Genomic DNA, 16665 nt, shown 5'->3' on the forward strand with positions numbered 1-16665 from the left:
ATCTGCTTCAATTATCTTTGGTACATGAAATAACCAAACAATCATTCATTTTCTGATATCGCTGTAAAACTCATCTGAAAAGTTTTCAAAATAAATCACTGTTTAAAAATGTATAGTGTGTACCTTCTAAAAATGACACCTACATCTATCTCGGAGTTGTGAAGAATATGTATTACGGTTATAACAACCAACAAGAACATAAAAGTCTAGAAAACCATGATTAAATTGAGTCTTCCTGACACGTGATTTAAATCGCGATTTAAAACAGATCCAGCCTGCCCGCTGTGCTCTTGCCCCTGGCCCCTTCATTCCCCAGCGGGGCCCACAAATATGTTTGGCGCCAGGCCCACAAAAAGTTAATCCGGCCTTGCCTTGGCCAGTTGGAGAACTGTTTGTGGGTGAGCTTGATTTCTTTAAAGTTTGGGCCAAGCTGCCTTCTTGTCCATCTCTCCGTTCCCTTGGACCAGCGGGATCTCGAGAGGTATCTTCCCCAGCTTCCACGTAGACGACCTAGAATTGATTTGAAACTTCTAGCAGTGAGCAATTCTTCCCGGTCCTCTTCTCTTTGGCAGCCACCGTCTGCCCATTCTCATCTATCTCCAACTGTGTAGAAAGCCTCCGGGACCTCTTGTCTGTGGGGGTTATGAGCTGCCAGGCCTCCTCTCTGACTTTCTCTCTCTCGTATTCCTTGGTGGCCAGCTCCTTTCTTCCTTAAACCTGGGCTACTGGTGTTTCCCAGACAGGGTGGTCTAGGAACTCCTCAGTTTCTCTGAGTCTTAGGGTCTCAGCTTGTCCCTCCAATCCAAGATTCTTGTCCTCCGCCACCAATGTGGACTCCATGCACACGTAAGCAGGGGATTTGTCCCACCATAGTAGGAGGCTTTCTTTATGGACACATTATCCCAGCTGAACTGAGCGACAAAAGGATCCAAACCATGCCCCGATTCACTTCACCCTGGTCCCTGCCCCACCCTTGACTTTCCCTCTGGGCTCTATGTGACCAGGACTTGCATTGCACAGGGAGGACAGAACTCAGGGGTTCCTGGGAGTTTATCTCAATCTCTCCATGGTCAACTCTGGCCAGGGAAGGGGGTGCCCCCTACTCCAGGGTGCTCCGAACTCCCGTATCACCCTTTTAATCCATAATCGCCGCAGTTCATGCAAATGTAGCTACAAAGTATTTACACCAAACCAGTTTCTTTGCAGCTTGAAGGGTGAGCCCTGTGAGGAAGTGGTTTGGGTGAGGTTCAGTGCAGCAGTCTCTAAAGTGCAATGAACTTTAGAGTTACAACAAATGTATGAGTCTGGTGTCTTCTTCTGGGACCTGGAGGTGCAGCTGCTGGGGGGGAACTGCCAGTCTAAGGAGGCGGTGAAGCTGTGTGGCTCAACCTGGAGGAAAATTGAGACCCCCAAGGGGGTCTGGTAGGCTGATGGGTTGCTCCTAGAGATGGTTCGAAAACTGGGGACAAAGCACAGATACTGTGGATCTGTGACACCGCTGTACTGGCAGTGCCTCCCCCAGCCCCCCAACTCTGGCCTATAGTCCCCTCAACCAGCCACATCCCCCTGAGAGGTGCAGAGCCATTGAGAATGAACTGGAGGGGACGATCCTGCCCCCAGAGGGGGAATCAACTGGAGGGTTCGATTCTGCCCCCTGTAGAGGAGGGAGTAGACGGGAGGGGATGATCACCCCTTGGCATAGGCCTGGTTTGCCATAAGGAACGTGCCTTAATGGCCGTGCCTGGGAAGGGGACTGGGAGGGTGAGTTGTAACTAGGGGATTGCGAAGCAGCGTGCTGGAGCCAGGGTATCTGTGCTAGCCAAGATAAGCAGCAACACCCTGATACTGAGAATAACGGCAAAGATAAACTAGGTCTGTAGAAATCAGCGTCCATAGGAACGGCGTGGGCAGCGCATACTGTGCAAGGACTGCAACGTAACCCAGCCAGTCCCTAGGGGGTGATGCAATGCCCAGCACATGCAGTGTGAGGTGTAACGGGGTACAAAGGAAGAGGTTTGCTGCGTAACCTGGGATGTCTCTGCCACTTAAGAAAAGTTCATGCTCTGTTCCTAAGTGACCGGGGGTGAAACCTCCCAGGAACTCTGGCCCCTGCCCTAAGTGACCATGACAAGGGTGGGGGTCGAGCCCCGCAGGAATCCTGGGCCCAGCCTTGTCGGGGTTACAAGAACTCTGGCGCATGGGAGCGTGGAAGAGGTGCCCTTGAGGGCAGGCAGGCCTCTACCAGGGATCCATCAACCTCCCTGGAAGCCTGGTCCAGAGCGGAGCTACCCTGAGAGTTAGAAAAGTTTTTCCTAATTCCCAGCCCCTTGCTGCAAGCCAAGCTGCTTCCTTCTGGTCCCCCCTTCGCTGGACACGGAGCACAAGCGCTCCCCAGAGTGACCCGTGTTCTCCCGTCCCAGCTCAGCCTTCTCTTCCCCAGGCTGAACACAGCCAGGGCCTGCAGCCGTCCCTCGCTGGCACCTGAACGGGTTTGTCCTGGGACATGGGAGAAGGGAGTGTGCAGAAAAGAGATTTATGTCTATACTGAGCCCTGCTAGGCCCTCCCCCCAACCCACTAGATCCCCACTCCCTTCCCAGAGCCAGGGAGAGAACCCAGGAGTCCTGGCCCCCCGTCCCTCCTGTTCTAACCCCTAGACCTCACTCCCCTCCCAGAGCCTGGATAGAACCCAGGAGTCCTGGCTCCCAGCCCCCCTGTTTTAACCACTAAACCCCACTCCCCTCCCAGAGCTGGGGAGAGAACCCAGGAGTCCTGGCTCCCGCCGTTCCCGCTCTAACCACTAGACCCCACTCCCCTCCCAGAGCTCAGGAGAGAACCCAGGGGTCCTGGCTCCCAGGCATTCCCGCTCTAGCCACTAGACCCCACTCCCCTCCCAGAGCTAGGGAGAGAACCCAGGAGTCCTGGCTCCCCTCCCAGCCCCATCTACCAGTGGCTATTAATATCCACCCCTCCAGCTACACCCCTCCCACGCCCTGGTAGCCAATCTCCTTTGGTGTCAGAGCCCCACTGCCGGGCAGGAGGAACTAGAAACGACCTTATGTTTTACTTTCATTTCTCCAGCAGAAAATTGTACTTGGACACTGACAGAGCGAGCTGTGGGAGAGGTAATGGATGGGGGGGAGGGAACTACCATTCCTGGGGGCAGAATTGTCCCTTCCAGTCTATCCCCTTTCCAGCGGGGACAGTCGTACCCTGCCCCCTCCCCTCTCTTCTGCCCACCCAGACAACCCACCTGAGATTTGAATTGCTGGTTTCAAACCAGGGACACCAGTAGCCTCTGGGAGGCACCTAAGGGACTTCCCAGCCACTCCCCAGACTGTGGCTTGGTCCCGGCCCCAGCCCAACCAGCGCAGCCCCGCTCCACATCTTGAGCTCTGAGTTCCCCAGTGCTGGGGACACGCCCCATCCCCATTAGCACCCCAAGAAATGAGCAAACCCTCTTTGGCCAGCGCCTCATGCCACAGCCCCACTGCACCCAGAGCCCAGGGGTTCCAGCTCCCAGCTCCCCTCCCTCCCTGTTCTAACCCCCTCCCCTCCCAGAGCTGGGGAGAGAACCCAGGGGTCCGGGCTCCCTAGTATTACAGCTTTCCAGACCTAAACAGTTTCCCCCTCTGCCAGCCCTCCTGTTTGAGCACAGGGGGTGTGAGGGGGTTAATCCATTCATGTCCTGTTGTCTCAGTTCTCCAGCAGAGTTTGGCTTTAGCCCGAGCCCAGGAGGAGGGGAGTTCGGGCAACTGGAGCCCAGACTGTCACCTGCTGCGTTATGGGAAATGCAAATAATAAAGGGTAAGTGCTCCAGTCTCACCCAATTCAGGTGTAACCTACTCCAGAGCTGGGGCTAGAGTCCACAAATCCTGGCTCCCAGCCCCTCGTGCTCTACCTCCTAGACTCCCCTCCCCTCCCATCCTAGAGCTGGGATAGAACCCAGGAGTCCTGGCTCACAGGACCCCTGCTGTGTGTCTCCCAGGCCAATCCCACCCCCTCCTCAAAGCCAACTCCAGAGGGGATGGTGAAGCGACTCCAGGAGGACGTCACCTGCTACATCTGCCTGGACATCTTGGACAACCCCGTCTCCATCGAGTGCGGCCACAACTTCTGCCAGGGCTGCCTCTCTGCTCACTGGAGCGGGGTCTCAGCCTGGGGATCCCAGTGCCCCGAGTGCCGAGCTCCCTGCTCCAGGGACAGGATGATCCCAGACACACGCGTCAAAAGCCTGGTGGAGAAAATCAGAGACCTGCCACGCGAAGAGACGCTGACAGCAACAGGGACAGTGAGCCCTGAGGTGGGTGCAGCCATGGCTGGTCCAGAGATGCAGCCACCTCTGGGGTGGGGCAGCCAGGGAACAGCTGCACGGCCACTCCCTGCAGCACAGTGTCTCCTAACTCCACGCTGGGGCCCTGGGGTCAGAGGGAAGGCCGGCTAACGGGATTCCTGTGTCCCTTTAGCAACTGGTCAGGTCCCTGGGCTGATAAGGGGGGAGCTGGACCTCAGGGCTCAGACCTCCTGATAAGAAATTAACCCCCAAGCAAACAGCCTGTGACTCCATACAGGGGACCCCGGTGAGGGGACTAGCTGGCTGGAAGGTTGGGTGTGGGGGGGAGAGGATGGGACATGGGGCCTTTCCCCTCTAGGGGGCACTGGCTTGGATCTGGCCCAGGGCGGGACTGGTTGGTTCAGGGGATGGGAATGGGGTACTGGGCTCTGATCCAGGGGACAGGGAACTCACCATCTCAGAGGTGGGGTCCCAGCTCTGACCCTGCTCTGTCCCTGCAGCAGGGGCTGGGGGCTCAGCTGGGATCAGGGCGCCCGGTGCAGCTGGTGCGTCTGGATGACAAAGGGGGCCTGACCCTGGACGAGGAGGCCCTGAGCCGCTGCCTGGAGCAGGGTGGGGTGGGGAACGCCCCCGTCTGCCTGGTGTCCATCATCGGGGAGCAGCGCCGGGGCAAATCCTTCCTGCTGAACTACCTGCTGCGCCGGCTCCGGAGCTCGGTGAGTGTGAATGGGAGTGCAGTGTGTGTGAGTGAGTGCAGCCCTGATCCCCTCCCAGAGCTGGGGAGAGAACCCAGGAGTCCGGGCTCTCAGCTCCCCCTGCTCTAACCCACTAGACCCCACTCCCTTCCCAGAGCTCAGATAGAACCCAGGAATCCTGGCTCCCGGCCCCCGCTGCCCTAACCCACCAGCCCCCACTCCCCTCCCACAGGGCAGTGCATGGGGATGGGAGCCCTAGGGTGGCTGGTACCTCACCCCTCCCCATCTCATGCTGTCCGACCAGTGGTATGAACTGCTGCCCCCTGCTGGTGGGGCTCAGACCAGCACAGATCTGTGACCTTTGTCCCCTGGCCACATCCGGTCAGCTGTGTCAGGGGAGTGGGGAGCTGTGTGTCCGTCTAGACCCTCGTCTGTGTGTCTGTGTCAAGAGTGTTTGTTTAGACCTCACCGAGCTTGTCTGTGTGTCTGTCTCAGCCTGAGTCTGCCAGTCCCACCCTGGGCCAGATGTTTCCAACGCGCCGGTCCCCACACTACCTGCCTGCTAATAAAATACCCACAGTCCCCCTGCCCCCCTGCATTAATTGTCCCTCCCCCTGTGTCTCCCTCCCCCCCAGGAAGTGAAGGATGGATCCTGGATGGGCCGGGAGGAGGAGCCCCTGGAGGGGTTCGAGTGGCGAGTTGGCACCCACAGCGTCACCAAGGGGGTGTGGGCTTGGAGTCAGCCCTTCTGGGTCCCCACTGAGTGGGGGAAGGTGAGTGGGAAGGGCGGGAAAATGGGGTGGGGAGATGAGTGACCCCAGCAGATCTCTACTTGGGGGAGCAGAGCCGACAGAGGCCTGGGAGGGGAGGCAGGGAACCCAGTGCTGGGGCATCCGGGGGACAGAATGGGGAACTCGCTTGTGACCCCGGCCTGTGGCTCCCCCCCAGGTGGCCGTGCTGCTAGTCGACACCGAGGGCTCCATGGACATTCTCAGAGACACAGCGACCAGCGTCAAACTCTCCGCGCTCTCCATGCTGCTTGGCTCCTACCAGGTTGGCACTAGGGGGCGCTGTGCTGTGGGGGGAGGGTCGTGCTGGTTTCTGTATCTAACCCTGTCCTCTCTGATTACTTGCAGATCCTGAATGTTTCCAGCCAGATAAAGGACACTGATCTAGCATATCTGGAGGTGAAGCAGAGAGAGGGCAGGATGTGGCGCCGTTCTCATACAGCCTCTCAGGGTTCCTTCTGGGGTACAGCTGTGGGGACCTGCATGAAAGACCCCCCTAAGCTTATTTCTACTAGCTTAGGTTAAAAACTTCCCCAAGGCACAAATCCTTCCTTGTCTTTGGATGGGTATTGCTGCCACCACCAAGTGAGTTAGACAAAGATTAAGGAAAAGGACCACTTGGAGTTCCTGTTTCCCCAGAATATCCCCCCAAGCCCCTTCATTCCCCTTCCTGGAGAGGCTTGAGAATCATATACCAACCGAATAGGTTAACAAGGTGAGCACAGACCAGACCCTTGGGTTTTTAGGACACTTGAAAAAACAGAACTTTGTTATAAAGAAAAAAGTAAAAGAAGCACCTCTGTAAAATCAGGACAGAAAGTAATTTTACAGGGTAATAAGATTCAAAACACAGAGGATTTCCCCTCTAGGCAAAACTTTAAAGTTACAAAAAACCAGAAATAAACCTCCCTCTTAGCATAGGGGCAATTCACAAGCTAAAACAAAGGTAATCTAACGCATTTCCTTCCTATTACTTACAATTTGTAATCTTAGATGCTTAGTTTAGATCTGGCGTTAGGAGATGTATTTTTCCTGTCCTGATTCCTCGCTGACCTGGAGAGAACACACAGAGAGAGACAAAACAAAAACCTTCCCCCACAGATTTGAAAGTATCTTCTCCCCTTATTGGTCCTTTTGGTCAGGTGCCAACCAGGTTATTTGAGCTTCTTAACCCTTTAGAGGTAAAGGAGGGATTTTATGCTACCCTTAGCTGTATGTTCATGACACAGCCCCAATGGGGTAGCCCGCCCATTCTACAGCTGGGGAAACTGAGGCCCAGAGAGAATCAGTGACTTGCTGAGGTCAATGGGGAGACTGTGGAACAGCCAGAGATAGAATCCAGGAGTCCTGGCTCCCAGCCCCGCTCCTGCTCTAACCCACTAGACCCCACTCCCCTCCCAGAGCTGGGGAGAGAACCCAGGAGGGCCCAGCTTCTGTGCTGGTGCAGAGGCTGGAGCTCGCCCCTGCCTGAGCTCCAGGCTTACTGAGAACATGGGTGTTGCCAGGACTCTGGGAACGTCTCAGTATTTGGTATCTTGGTCTATTCTGTTCCTACTGTTGGTGGGCAAACAGAGCCCCTGGCATGGGGCAGGGGAGCGGGGAACCTTGACCTGCAGTTCTGCTCTTTGGCCACTAGGTGTCTCTGCACCACAGGGGGAAAGCCGTGGGACCCTGGTAACAGACCGAGACCAAGCTGGAGCTGCAACTTGTGTCTGTGTGTGTGTGTGTGTGTGTGTGTGTGGGGCTATTTGTTGGTAGGATTTCCACTCCCACACACCCCCAGGGCACACGCTGCCTCCCCGCCCCAGAGATCCCAGCCCCAGACTCACCCCCCTGCTCTCTCTGCTCTGCAGATGTTTCTGCACGTGGCCGAAGAGGTGGGAAAGGAATACGGGCTGGAGTCCATTCAGGTGAGATGACATTTCCCCCCCCCCCCCGCCCCATGCAACCCCCTCACCCCACTGCATGGGATGTTCCTGCCCCAGCCACCCCCTGCCCCACACCCGAGGGGTTCAGCCTTCCCCTCCTGACATCATCCCGTCTCCCCTGCAGAACCTAGACCTGCTGGTGCGGGATTGGAGCAACTCCACGGTCCTTGGAACTGACGGTGGGAAGGAGCATCTGAGAGACGTCCGACAGGTGAGTGTGGGGAATGGGACGTGGGGCCTTTCCCCTCTGGGGGGTGTTGGCTCTGATCCGGCCCCAGGGCAAGGGCCTCTGGGGAGCCGGGAATGGGTCCCAGGGTATTTCCCTCTGTTGATGTCTCACTTTGCTGATTTCCCCTGGCTCTGACAGATGCTGGCAGCGAGGTCCCCTTGCAAACACCCCAAGGCCCTGGAAGCGCTGAGCAGAAGCAGCAGCCGCTGTTACCTGATGCCCTTCCCTGGCAAGCGGATCATGACTGGGAGCCAGGGAAGCCTGAGAGGTAACGGACGCGGGACAGCGGCTCTGAGCCTGCGCGATGGGGCGTCTCCATTTCTGCCAGGAACGGGCCATGTTGGGATGCTCCGGCTCCGGGTTCATTGCCATGTCCCTCTCCTTCGCAGACATGGATGAGGATTTCCGGGACAGCCTGAGGGAGTATGTCACCACCCTGGTGGGCTCGGCCGGTCAACACGCGTGGAGAGACCGGCATGGGGCGCTGCTGACCGGGACACAGCTTGCTGCTGGCATAAAGGTGGGGACTGGTCAGCTGGGGATGGGGTCTCAGTAGGGGGTGCTCTACCCTGGGTGTCAGTGCTGGCCCCATGCCCCCATGTGGCAATAGGGGTCGCTGCGCTGCAGGGAGCGGGGTGGGGTTCTGTAGGGACGCTCTCCCCAGCAGTCAGGGCTGTCCCCAGTACCCCTGGTGGCACTAGGGGGCGCTGTGCTGCAGGGAGTGGGGTGGGGGTTCTGTAGGGACGCTCTCCCCAGCAGTCAGGGCTGTACCCAGTACCCCTGGTGGCACTAAGGGGGCTGCGCTGCAGGGAGCGGGGTGGGGGTTCTGTAGGGACGCTCTCCCCAGCAGTCAGGGCTGTACCCAGTACCCCTGGTGGCACTAGGGGGCGCTGTCCTGTGGGGAGTGGGCTTAGCCCTTTTTGCTGAATTTCTGTTAATTAAGAATTAGGGTTGTATTTATATGCTAGCAGAATCCCAGCTTGGATGGTTCTACTGAGCCTTCCTACATCATCCTGGGAAGTTCTTCATTTCCCCGCCAAACTGATTCCCACCATTGTCTTATGGCCGTTCCCCAGCTGCCCTGCCCCAGAGGTGGCTGTATCTCAGTGCCGGGCGAACCATCCCCATGTTCATGGTTTTCTAAGCCCTGTGGAGTCTGTATTGTGATTTCTTGTGCTTTCTTTGCAGAAATTCTCTGATCTGATGAAGAAACATCACTGTGGCTTCTCCTCTCCCGCTCAGGTACCTTCTCTGCCTGTCTCTGCCTCTGACCTGATCTAGGGGTGTGTCCCACCTCCTGAATTCACTTCCGATGTAAAACTGCTTCCTACTTTTGTCTTACTGCTGCTGCCTTGCCCGAAAGGTGGCTGCATCTCATGTCTGGCAAGTCATCCCCGTGTGGGGTTGCTGTGAGGCTATTCCCCAGCTGCCCCACCCCAGAAGTGGCTGCATCTCGACACTGGGTGAGCCATCGCTATGCAGTGTTGTGTGTGGCTGTTCCCAGATGCTCCGACCCAGAGGTGGCTGCATCTCAGGAGTGTGTTTGGTTTTTTTCCCCACGCAGCTGAATTTTAGTTATCGGCGAAATATCAAAAGCCAAAATACTTCGATTTGGAAATGCCACTGTGGTGTCTCATGGGAATTATAGCTTGGCTCTGCATGCTCCCTTTTCTTACCATAAATCAATTCTGGTCAGACTGCAGCTCCCATGATGCACCACAGAGGAGGGAGATGATGCATCATGGGAGTTCGTGGCTGTGGAGCATCATGGGGCTTGTAGTTTGGGTGCCTGGCTTCAGGGAGAGCTGCCACAGTGGCTCATGGGAGTTGTAGTTTCACACTGGCTAGCGACGTCGCTCTGTTACATGAGGTTGCTGTGGTGGAAACTGCAGTCGCTAGGTGGAGACGGGGCCCCATAAACTGTGGCTGACCCCAGCCTTGTCCTCACCGTGCAGATGGCCATCACCTTCCACAACCAGAGAGTCCTGGACAGGGCCAGCGCAGACCACGCTCTTTTCCTGAAGGAGAAGGTGAGTCTGGGGGGGTGTCTGTGCCCCAGCCAGGGGAACCCCAGGGAACCATCCCAGCGAACGCCACTGGCTGTGGGCTTGGGGGTAGGAGACGGGACCTCGTATCGCTATAGCCACCCTGGGAGCTGGAGATGAGAGGCTCAAACTCCTGCACCAGGGTTGTGGGGGCGGATACGTTTACCCTGTGGCCTTCTGCAGTAGTGGAGGAGTCATGGCCCAGGTGGTTAATGGACTGGACCAGGACTAGGAACTCCTGGATTTTGTCCACTGCAATGCTGCAGACTCCACTGGGTGAGTCACAGAGTCTCTCTGGACCTCAGTTTCCCCATCTAGCAAAGGGGGAGAATGATCCTGCATTCGGGGGTTTTAGCCTGTGAGCTTTTTGGGGCAGGGATGGTCTCTCACTGAGTTTGTGTGCCGGACTCAGCGTGAGGGGGGCCCACCATGTCAGGCTGGGTCTGTGCCGCGCCCAGCGCGAGGGGGGAACCTCAGCTCAGGTCTGTGCTGTGCCTGGCGCGAGGGTGTCCCCCATCTCGGTCCCGGTGTGTGCTGTGCCTGGCGCGAGGGGGGCCCCCATCTCGGTCCCGGTGTGTGCTGTGCCTGGCGCGAGGGGGGTCCCCATCTCGGTCCCGGTGTGTGCTGTGCCTGGCGCGAGGGGGGTCCCCATCTCGGTCCCGGTGTGTGCGGTGCCTGGCGCGAGGGGGGCCCCCATCTCGGTCCCGGTGTGTGCTGTGCCTGGCGCGAGGGGGGCCCCCATCTCGGTCCCGGTGTGTGCTGTGCCTGGCGCGAGGGGGGCCCCCCGTCTCGGTCCCGGTGTGTGCGGTGCCTGGCGCGAGGGGGGCCCCCATCTCGGTCCCGGTGTGTGCTGTGCCTGGCGCGAGGGGGGCCCCCATCTCGGTCCCGGTGTGTGCTGTGCCTGGCGCGAGGGGGGGCCCCCATCTCGGTCCCGGTGTGTGCGGTGCCTGGCGCGAGGGGGGGTCCCCATCTCGGTCCCGGTGTGTGCTGTGCCTGGCGCGAGGGGGGCCCCCATCTCGGTCCCGGTGTGTGCTGTGCCTGGCGCGAGGGGGGCCCCCATCTCGGTCCCGGTGTGTGCTGTGCCTGGCGCGAGGGGGGCCCCCATCTCGGTCCCGGTGTGTGCTGTGCCTGGCGCGAGGGGGGCCCCCATCTCGGTCCCGGTGTGTGCTGTGCCTGGCGCGAGGGGGGCCCCCATCTCGGTCGGGTGGGTGGGGTCTGTGCTGCGCTTTCCCTTTCTAATGCTCTTGGCCGTCTCCTCTCCCGGCGGGCGCAGGACGGCGACTCCCGGAACATGATCGACTGCCTGAAGGTGCGGCCGAGTGAGATGGTGGAGCTGTTGGCGGAGCGGCGCGGGCACTTGCTGTGGCGGTGCCGGACCGACATGCGGGAGCCGGCGCCGGAGACAGAGGCCCGGCTGACGGAGCTGGAGGAGGAGCTGACGCGGGAGGCTGAGACGTTCCTGGAGATCTACGGGAAGCGCTTTATGAAATTTGCCATTTTGGCAGGCGTGGGTGTGGGGATGGTGGTCCTGGGACCGGTGGGCGGAGCTGTCGGTGCCGGGATCGGTGCTGGGATTGCCGCTGCTGCCATCGCCGCCGAGGTGGCTGTGGCCATTGGGGCTGGGACGGGCGCCGCGGCCGGTATCGTCGTGGGTGGTGGCGTGGGCGGGGGCGTGGGTGGGAACATCGCCCGGAGGGATAGGCAGAGGGCTGAGGCCGCTGGTGGTGGGAGGGAGGAGGGGGATGGCACTGACGATCTATCTGATGACAAACCCCTGATCTGATCGGTGTCTCCCCCTCCCCCCAATCTGGGGCTGACGAATGGGGTGACGGGGCTGCAGCATAGCCCAGATACGTCCCCCAGAAGCCACCCCAGAGCAGGGAGCCATCGCCCACAGATTCTAAGAAGGGACATTTAGATCCTCTCGTCTGACCTGCTGTGCCACCCAGGCTGGAGAACGCCGCCCACTTCCCCCTGCGTTGGGCCCGATATCTCCCCTTGGACTAAATCATCTCCCGGAAAGGTGGCCAGTCTGGCTCGGAAGCCGGAAGAGATGGAGACCCCACCGCTTTCCCACTGGTGAATCACCCACGGTGTGAAAAATCCGGTGCCTCATTTCCGATTGGAGTTTGTCTGACTTTAACTTCCAGCCCTCAATCCTCGCTCTGCCTTCCTCTGACATTGCAGGGCCACTCCGGCTGCAACGCGAAGTGCTTGGAAATGCCCGGCCGATGGTCCTGTCCTGAGATCGCCCTCTAGGGGTGACAACGGGCGCCTGGCTTACTTCCTACATGAACAGTCCTGTGGTCCGCTCCTGGGGGATAGATCTCCAGCCGCCCCTCTGAGCGGGAAGGCGGGTCCAGGGGAGAGGGCACAGGAAGACCCTGTGGATTCCCTGCTCTACCAGGGACTTCCTCTGTGACCTTGGCCAAGTCACTTAGTTTCTCCGTGCCTCAGTTTCCCATCTGTATAATGAGGGTAATAATGCACTGAAAGATGGTGAGGGGTTTGAGCTCTACTGAGAGAAAACACTATCCAAGAAACCAGCATCATTCTTTATTCCGGGGGAGGGCTATAAAACCATCCGAAGCTAAAGGGAATCGGTTCCACACCCATCAATGCACGCCGAGCACTGGACACCATCTGGCCAACTCCACAGGAAGTCTCAGCTCCGCCCCTTCAGCGCTGGTGAAAGGGCAGGACTTGGGCTTGGGGATTTCCAATCAATGGGGGCTCGGGCTAACGGGACTCTCCAGCTGTTCCAGCCCAGCCTCTGCTGGCGCCTATGATCCGATAGACGCTGTAGCGTGAGATACGGGGTCAGCTCCATCCTGGCCTGGGCTTGGTGAGTCGGGAGCGCCCCTTCCCCTCACAGATTCCAGGGCCTGGATAACAATGGCCAGTGATGGAGAATCTGTTCCAATTGTTCTCACTGTTAAAAATGTCTGCCTTACTTCCAGTCTGAGTTTAGTCTACACTTTTCTGTGCTAGACCGAAGGACCTATTGTCAAATATTTGTTCCCCAGGTGGGTACGTATGGACTGGGGTCTAGTCACCCCTTAACCTGCTCTTTGTTGAGTCCTATCTCCCTAAGAACTCCTTGGAAACCTGATATCAGGGCTGCGGGTTTTCAGAGGCTGCACCTCTCGGGACAGAGCAAGAGAAAGCAGAAGTCACTTGAGACTACGGACTGCAAAGTGGTTCTGCTGGAAGGTGGCCAGTCAACGGGTCCTGGGTGCAGGACAGTCTCAGAGCAATGGAGGCATTTAAGCAATTTCCTTTGTGCGCAACAGGAGGAAAGATATTTGGGGTACTGTGTTAAGGCGTCAAGGAGTGCGTGTGTGTGTGTGTCTGTAAATGACCACCATGGGGGAGTGCTAAAGAGTAATCTCCCAGATGTGAAGTTCTGATTCATTGAGCCCAGAATGGCGAGTTCCTAGTTTTGGGACAAGTCTCCGCAGAAACCTCTAGCTCTAATTCGGTTAGGGGAAGATACAGCTGCTGCTTATAGGAAGTGCTTTGTTAACGTGTATTCCTGTGGTTGGGGGGGGGGGGGGAACGACCCAATAGGGGAAACAGATTAACCATTAAAAGAACAGGAGTACTTGTGGCACCTTAGAGACTAACACATTTATTTGAGCATAAGCTTTCGTGGGCTACAGCCCACTTCACTGGATGCATAGAATGGAACATATAGTGAGGAGATATATATACACAGAGAACATGAAAAGGTGGGAGTTGTCCTACCAACTCTAAGAGGCTAATTAATTAAGATGAGCTATTGTCAGCAGGAGAAAATAACCTTTGTAGTGATCATCAAGATAGCCCATTTAAGACAGTTGACAAGAAGGTGTGAGGATACTTAACATGGGGAAATAGATTCAAGGAAATGCAGTGATGAAAACTGGAAATAGGATGTGAGCCGAAGCCTCACCAGTGCTGAGTAGAGTGGGACAGTTACCTCCCGTGTCTCACATACGACCTTCCAGTTAATACACCCCAGGTGACATTTCCCATTTTTACTCCCCATCACACTCTTGTCTTTAGTGATTTGACTGCGTTGATGACTTGATTCTAATATTGCTGCTGTTAATTTGATTACTTGATCTTATTTTCACCTCCACTGGAGAATGGCCGAGTCAGTTGGGTAGAGTTTGTACTGGCTTGGTCTTAGCGATTTGTTTTCTTGATTTTGTATTCAGGGTCGTTTTACTTGTAACAAAATGGCTAGAAAGCACACTGGGTCTTTTTTTTTTTCTTTCAATCAGCAACTTGGGCCGGAACCATAGAGAATCTTTGGCTGGTACCAGCCAAGCCGCTGAGGAAAGCCATTAGCTTCCCCTAAACTAACTGTGGTTCTCATAGGGGTCTGTCTGGTGCCTGGCATGAGAGAACCCTGATCCCAGCTGCAGAGGAAACCCTAACCCTTAACAGCGCCTCATAACCTTAACCCCCGACTGGGTATGTGTCACTTAAATCAATTCCCTGCCTTTTCAGGGGCCGTGGTCATGGTGCACCTCAGTTCCTCCTGTTCTCTGCCTGTGGCACATGACAGTTCAGTCTCCTGAGGGCTGTAATGCTTGGGTCTAATTCTAGCTGTTGGCTTGGTGTGGGGGCGGCTGGGGGGTGTTGGGAGGGGGGGAGCTGTGATATACAGCTCAGAGTAGCTGGTCTGGCCATGAACCCTAACCCAAGCAGCCCCCATATCTAACCCATAAATCTAACCCTCACCTTTAACCCTACCTCTAACTCCAACCCTGCCACTAACCATTGTCTAATGTCTAATCCCTGCCTTTTCACTAACCTCTAAAAAGAGACCCAGCTCTCGGAGCGGAAGGTGGGGAGTTTTGGGATTGTCCTTAGATCCTGGGGGAGGTCATTCCACCATCTGGACCAGGCCCCGGAGAAACGTCTGTCTCCCGCACCGATGAGCTTCACCTTTATTGCAGAGAGCGCCACTGGGCCAGCAAGTCAACCATGGTCTTCATCCTGGATCTCTCAGCTCTTTCAGACACGGAGGGCCCAGGGCATGAAGTGCCTTGAAGATAAGGCTGAGACCATGAACTTGATTCAATATTGTAGCACAGACGTGGGCATATGGCCCCTGTGTCCGAGCATCTTCTCAATATTTCACCGAAGGGGGTCATGTGTGGGCTCTGCCGAATGCTGGGAAGCAGCCGCTTGTCACGGTTATTGCCAGATGTTTATATGAGCAACGGTTTTAGAGCCAGGTCCCAGGTAGGACATTGAGTTCTGAATCTTCTGGGAGTCAAACCTGAGGCAGGGGGAGGCTGGGAGCCAACCCGGTCAATGTGAGAACAATGCACGTCCGTGGACTCAGCCTCTGTTTGCTGGCTGGACGAGATGCAGGCTGGCCGTCTACAGAGACAAACCGACCCCAAGGGAATGCTCAGGCGAGGGGGCCCCTGGGCTCAGAGACAATAGCTTGTGCCTGGATCAGAGCAGAGGAAATGGCCCATTACAGAGAAGTGACTTTGCCAGCGGCGGGAACGGGGGGTCCCAGACTGGACAAGCGCTGTGAAACCCTCCAACTGGAGAGAAACACCTCAGCAGACAGGAAAGGAACCTGTTAGCAAGGACGGGCTCTAAATGGTGTTTTCTTTTTACCTGTCACCTCAGGTTTCCAAAGCCTGTTACTTGCTTTTTTTTTTAATCTTTATCTGAGGCTCTGTTAAATGAACTTCAATTTGATTTGATTGTAAACCTGTAAGGGACAGGGGGGCTGTCATGAATAGGGGGAAGGGTAGCAACCTTTATGTATCCTTGGCAACTGTACTGAATTGCCTTACCTGTAAGGGGTTAAATAGTTCAAATAACCTAGTCGGCACCTGACCAGAAGGATCAATAAGAAAAGAAAATACTTTTAAAGCTGGGGGGAGGATTTCGTGGTGGTTGTTGTTGTTGTTCCCTCTCTGGATGGAGGGAGAAGCCAAGCGGGTACAACATCTCCTGAAAATATACCTGGAATAATCCATCTAAAGCCACAGAAATTGTAAGCAAGGGAAGGAAATGCATTAGGTTATCTTTTGGTTTAGCTTGTGAATTTTCCTGTGCTACAGAGGTAGTTTTATTCTTCTTTTTGTAACTGTGAACCTGAGCCCAGAGGGGAATCCTCTGTCTTTTAAATCTTTATATTATCCTGTAAAATTACCTTCTATCCTGATTTTGCAGGTGTGATTTTTATTTTTTTTCTTTATAAATAAAGTTCTTCTTTTAAGAACCTGACTGATTTTCAATGTCCTGAAGCCAAAGGGTCTGGTCTGTGCTCACATTGCTAAAACAATTGGTTGATATTTTATTCTCAAGTCTCCCCAGGAAAGGGGGTGAAGAGGCTTGGGGGGATATTTTGGGGAAATGGGGATTCCAAGTGACTCCTGAATGTTTGTGTAAATCACTTGGTGGTGGCAGCAATACCGTCCAAGGACAAGGAAAGGAATTTGTGCCTTGTGGAAGTTTTTAACCTAAGCTGGTAAAATATTAGGGGGTCTTTCATGCGGGTCCCCACATCTGTACCCTAGAGTTCAGTGTGTGGATGTGAACCCCGACAGGGGCATAGGTGGTTTGGCCTAGCCGTCACAGCGGGGCTGAGGCCTGACCACGAGGGACGGGTGTCACCATTCAGGAGTTGGAGGAATCTCCCGGCCAGGTCCCGTAGACCGGAGTCCGG

General features: G+C 56.1%; 1 protein-coding gene across 4 annotated transcripts; it reads left to right on the plus strand.

The window, feature by feature from the left end:
* The first annotated feature begins 3042 nt into the window (after window positions 1-3042).
* LOC135983294 (RING finger protein 112-like) lies at window positions 3043-16218 on the plus strand. Of its 4 annotated transcripts, XR_010600869.1 has the most exons (15): window positions 3043-3123; window positions 3699-3805; window positions 3987-4301; window positions 4793-5008; window positions 5623-5760; window positions 5936-6040; window positions 6124-6174; window positions 7629-7685; window positions 7828-7914; window positions 8071-8200; window positions 8322-8452; window positions 9121-9174; window positions 9888-9962; window positions 11251-14438; window positions 14927-16218. XR_010600869.1 is itself a non-coding variant. In XM_065594140.1 (14 exons), the coding sequence occupies exons 3-14, from the start codon at window positions 4026-4028 to the stop codon at window positions 11758-11760; spliced, it is 1830 nt and encodes a 609-aa protein (XP_065450212.1). In that variant the 5' UTR covers window positions 3043-3123; window positions 3699-3805; window positions 3987-4025; the 3' UTR covers window positions 11761-16218. The 4 variants fall into 4 exon arrangements, 3 of the variants coding, with proteins under 3 accessions (XP_065450212.1, XP_065450213.1, XP_065450215.1); XM_065594140.1 differs by having other exon boundaries at window positions 11251-16218; XM_065594141.1 differs by having other exon boundaries at window positions 4796-5008; window positions 11251-16218.
* The last annotated feature ends 447 nt before the right edge of the window (window positions 16219-16665 follow it).

The sequence above is a fragment of the Chrysemys picta genome, chromosome 4 (assembly GCF_011386835.1).
Source record: "Chrysemys picta bellii isolate R12L10 chromosome 4, ASM1138683v2, whole genome shotgun sequence".
NCBI classification, from domain to species: Eukaryota; Metazoa; Chordata; order Testudines; family Emydidae; genus Chrysemys; species Chrysemys picta.

Coding starts and splice junctions, on each gene's coding strand:
- LOC135983294 (XM_065594140.1), top strand. CDS start 4,026: ATGGTGAAGCGACTCCAGGAGGACGTCACCTGCTACATCTGCCTGGAC. Junction 7,686..7,827: donor ACGGGCTGGAGTCCATTCAG/GTGAGATGACAT, acceptor TCTCCCCTGCAG/AACCTAGACCTGCTGGTGCG. Junction 7,915..8,070: donor ATCTGAGAGACGTCCGACAG/GTGAGTGTGGGG, acceptor TGGCTCTGACAG/ATGCTGGCAGCGAGGTCCCC.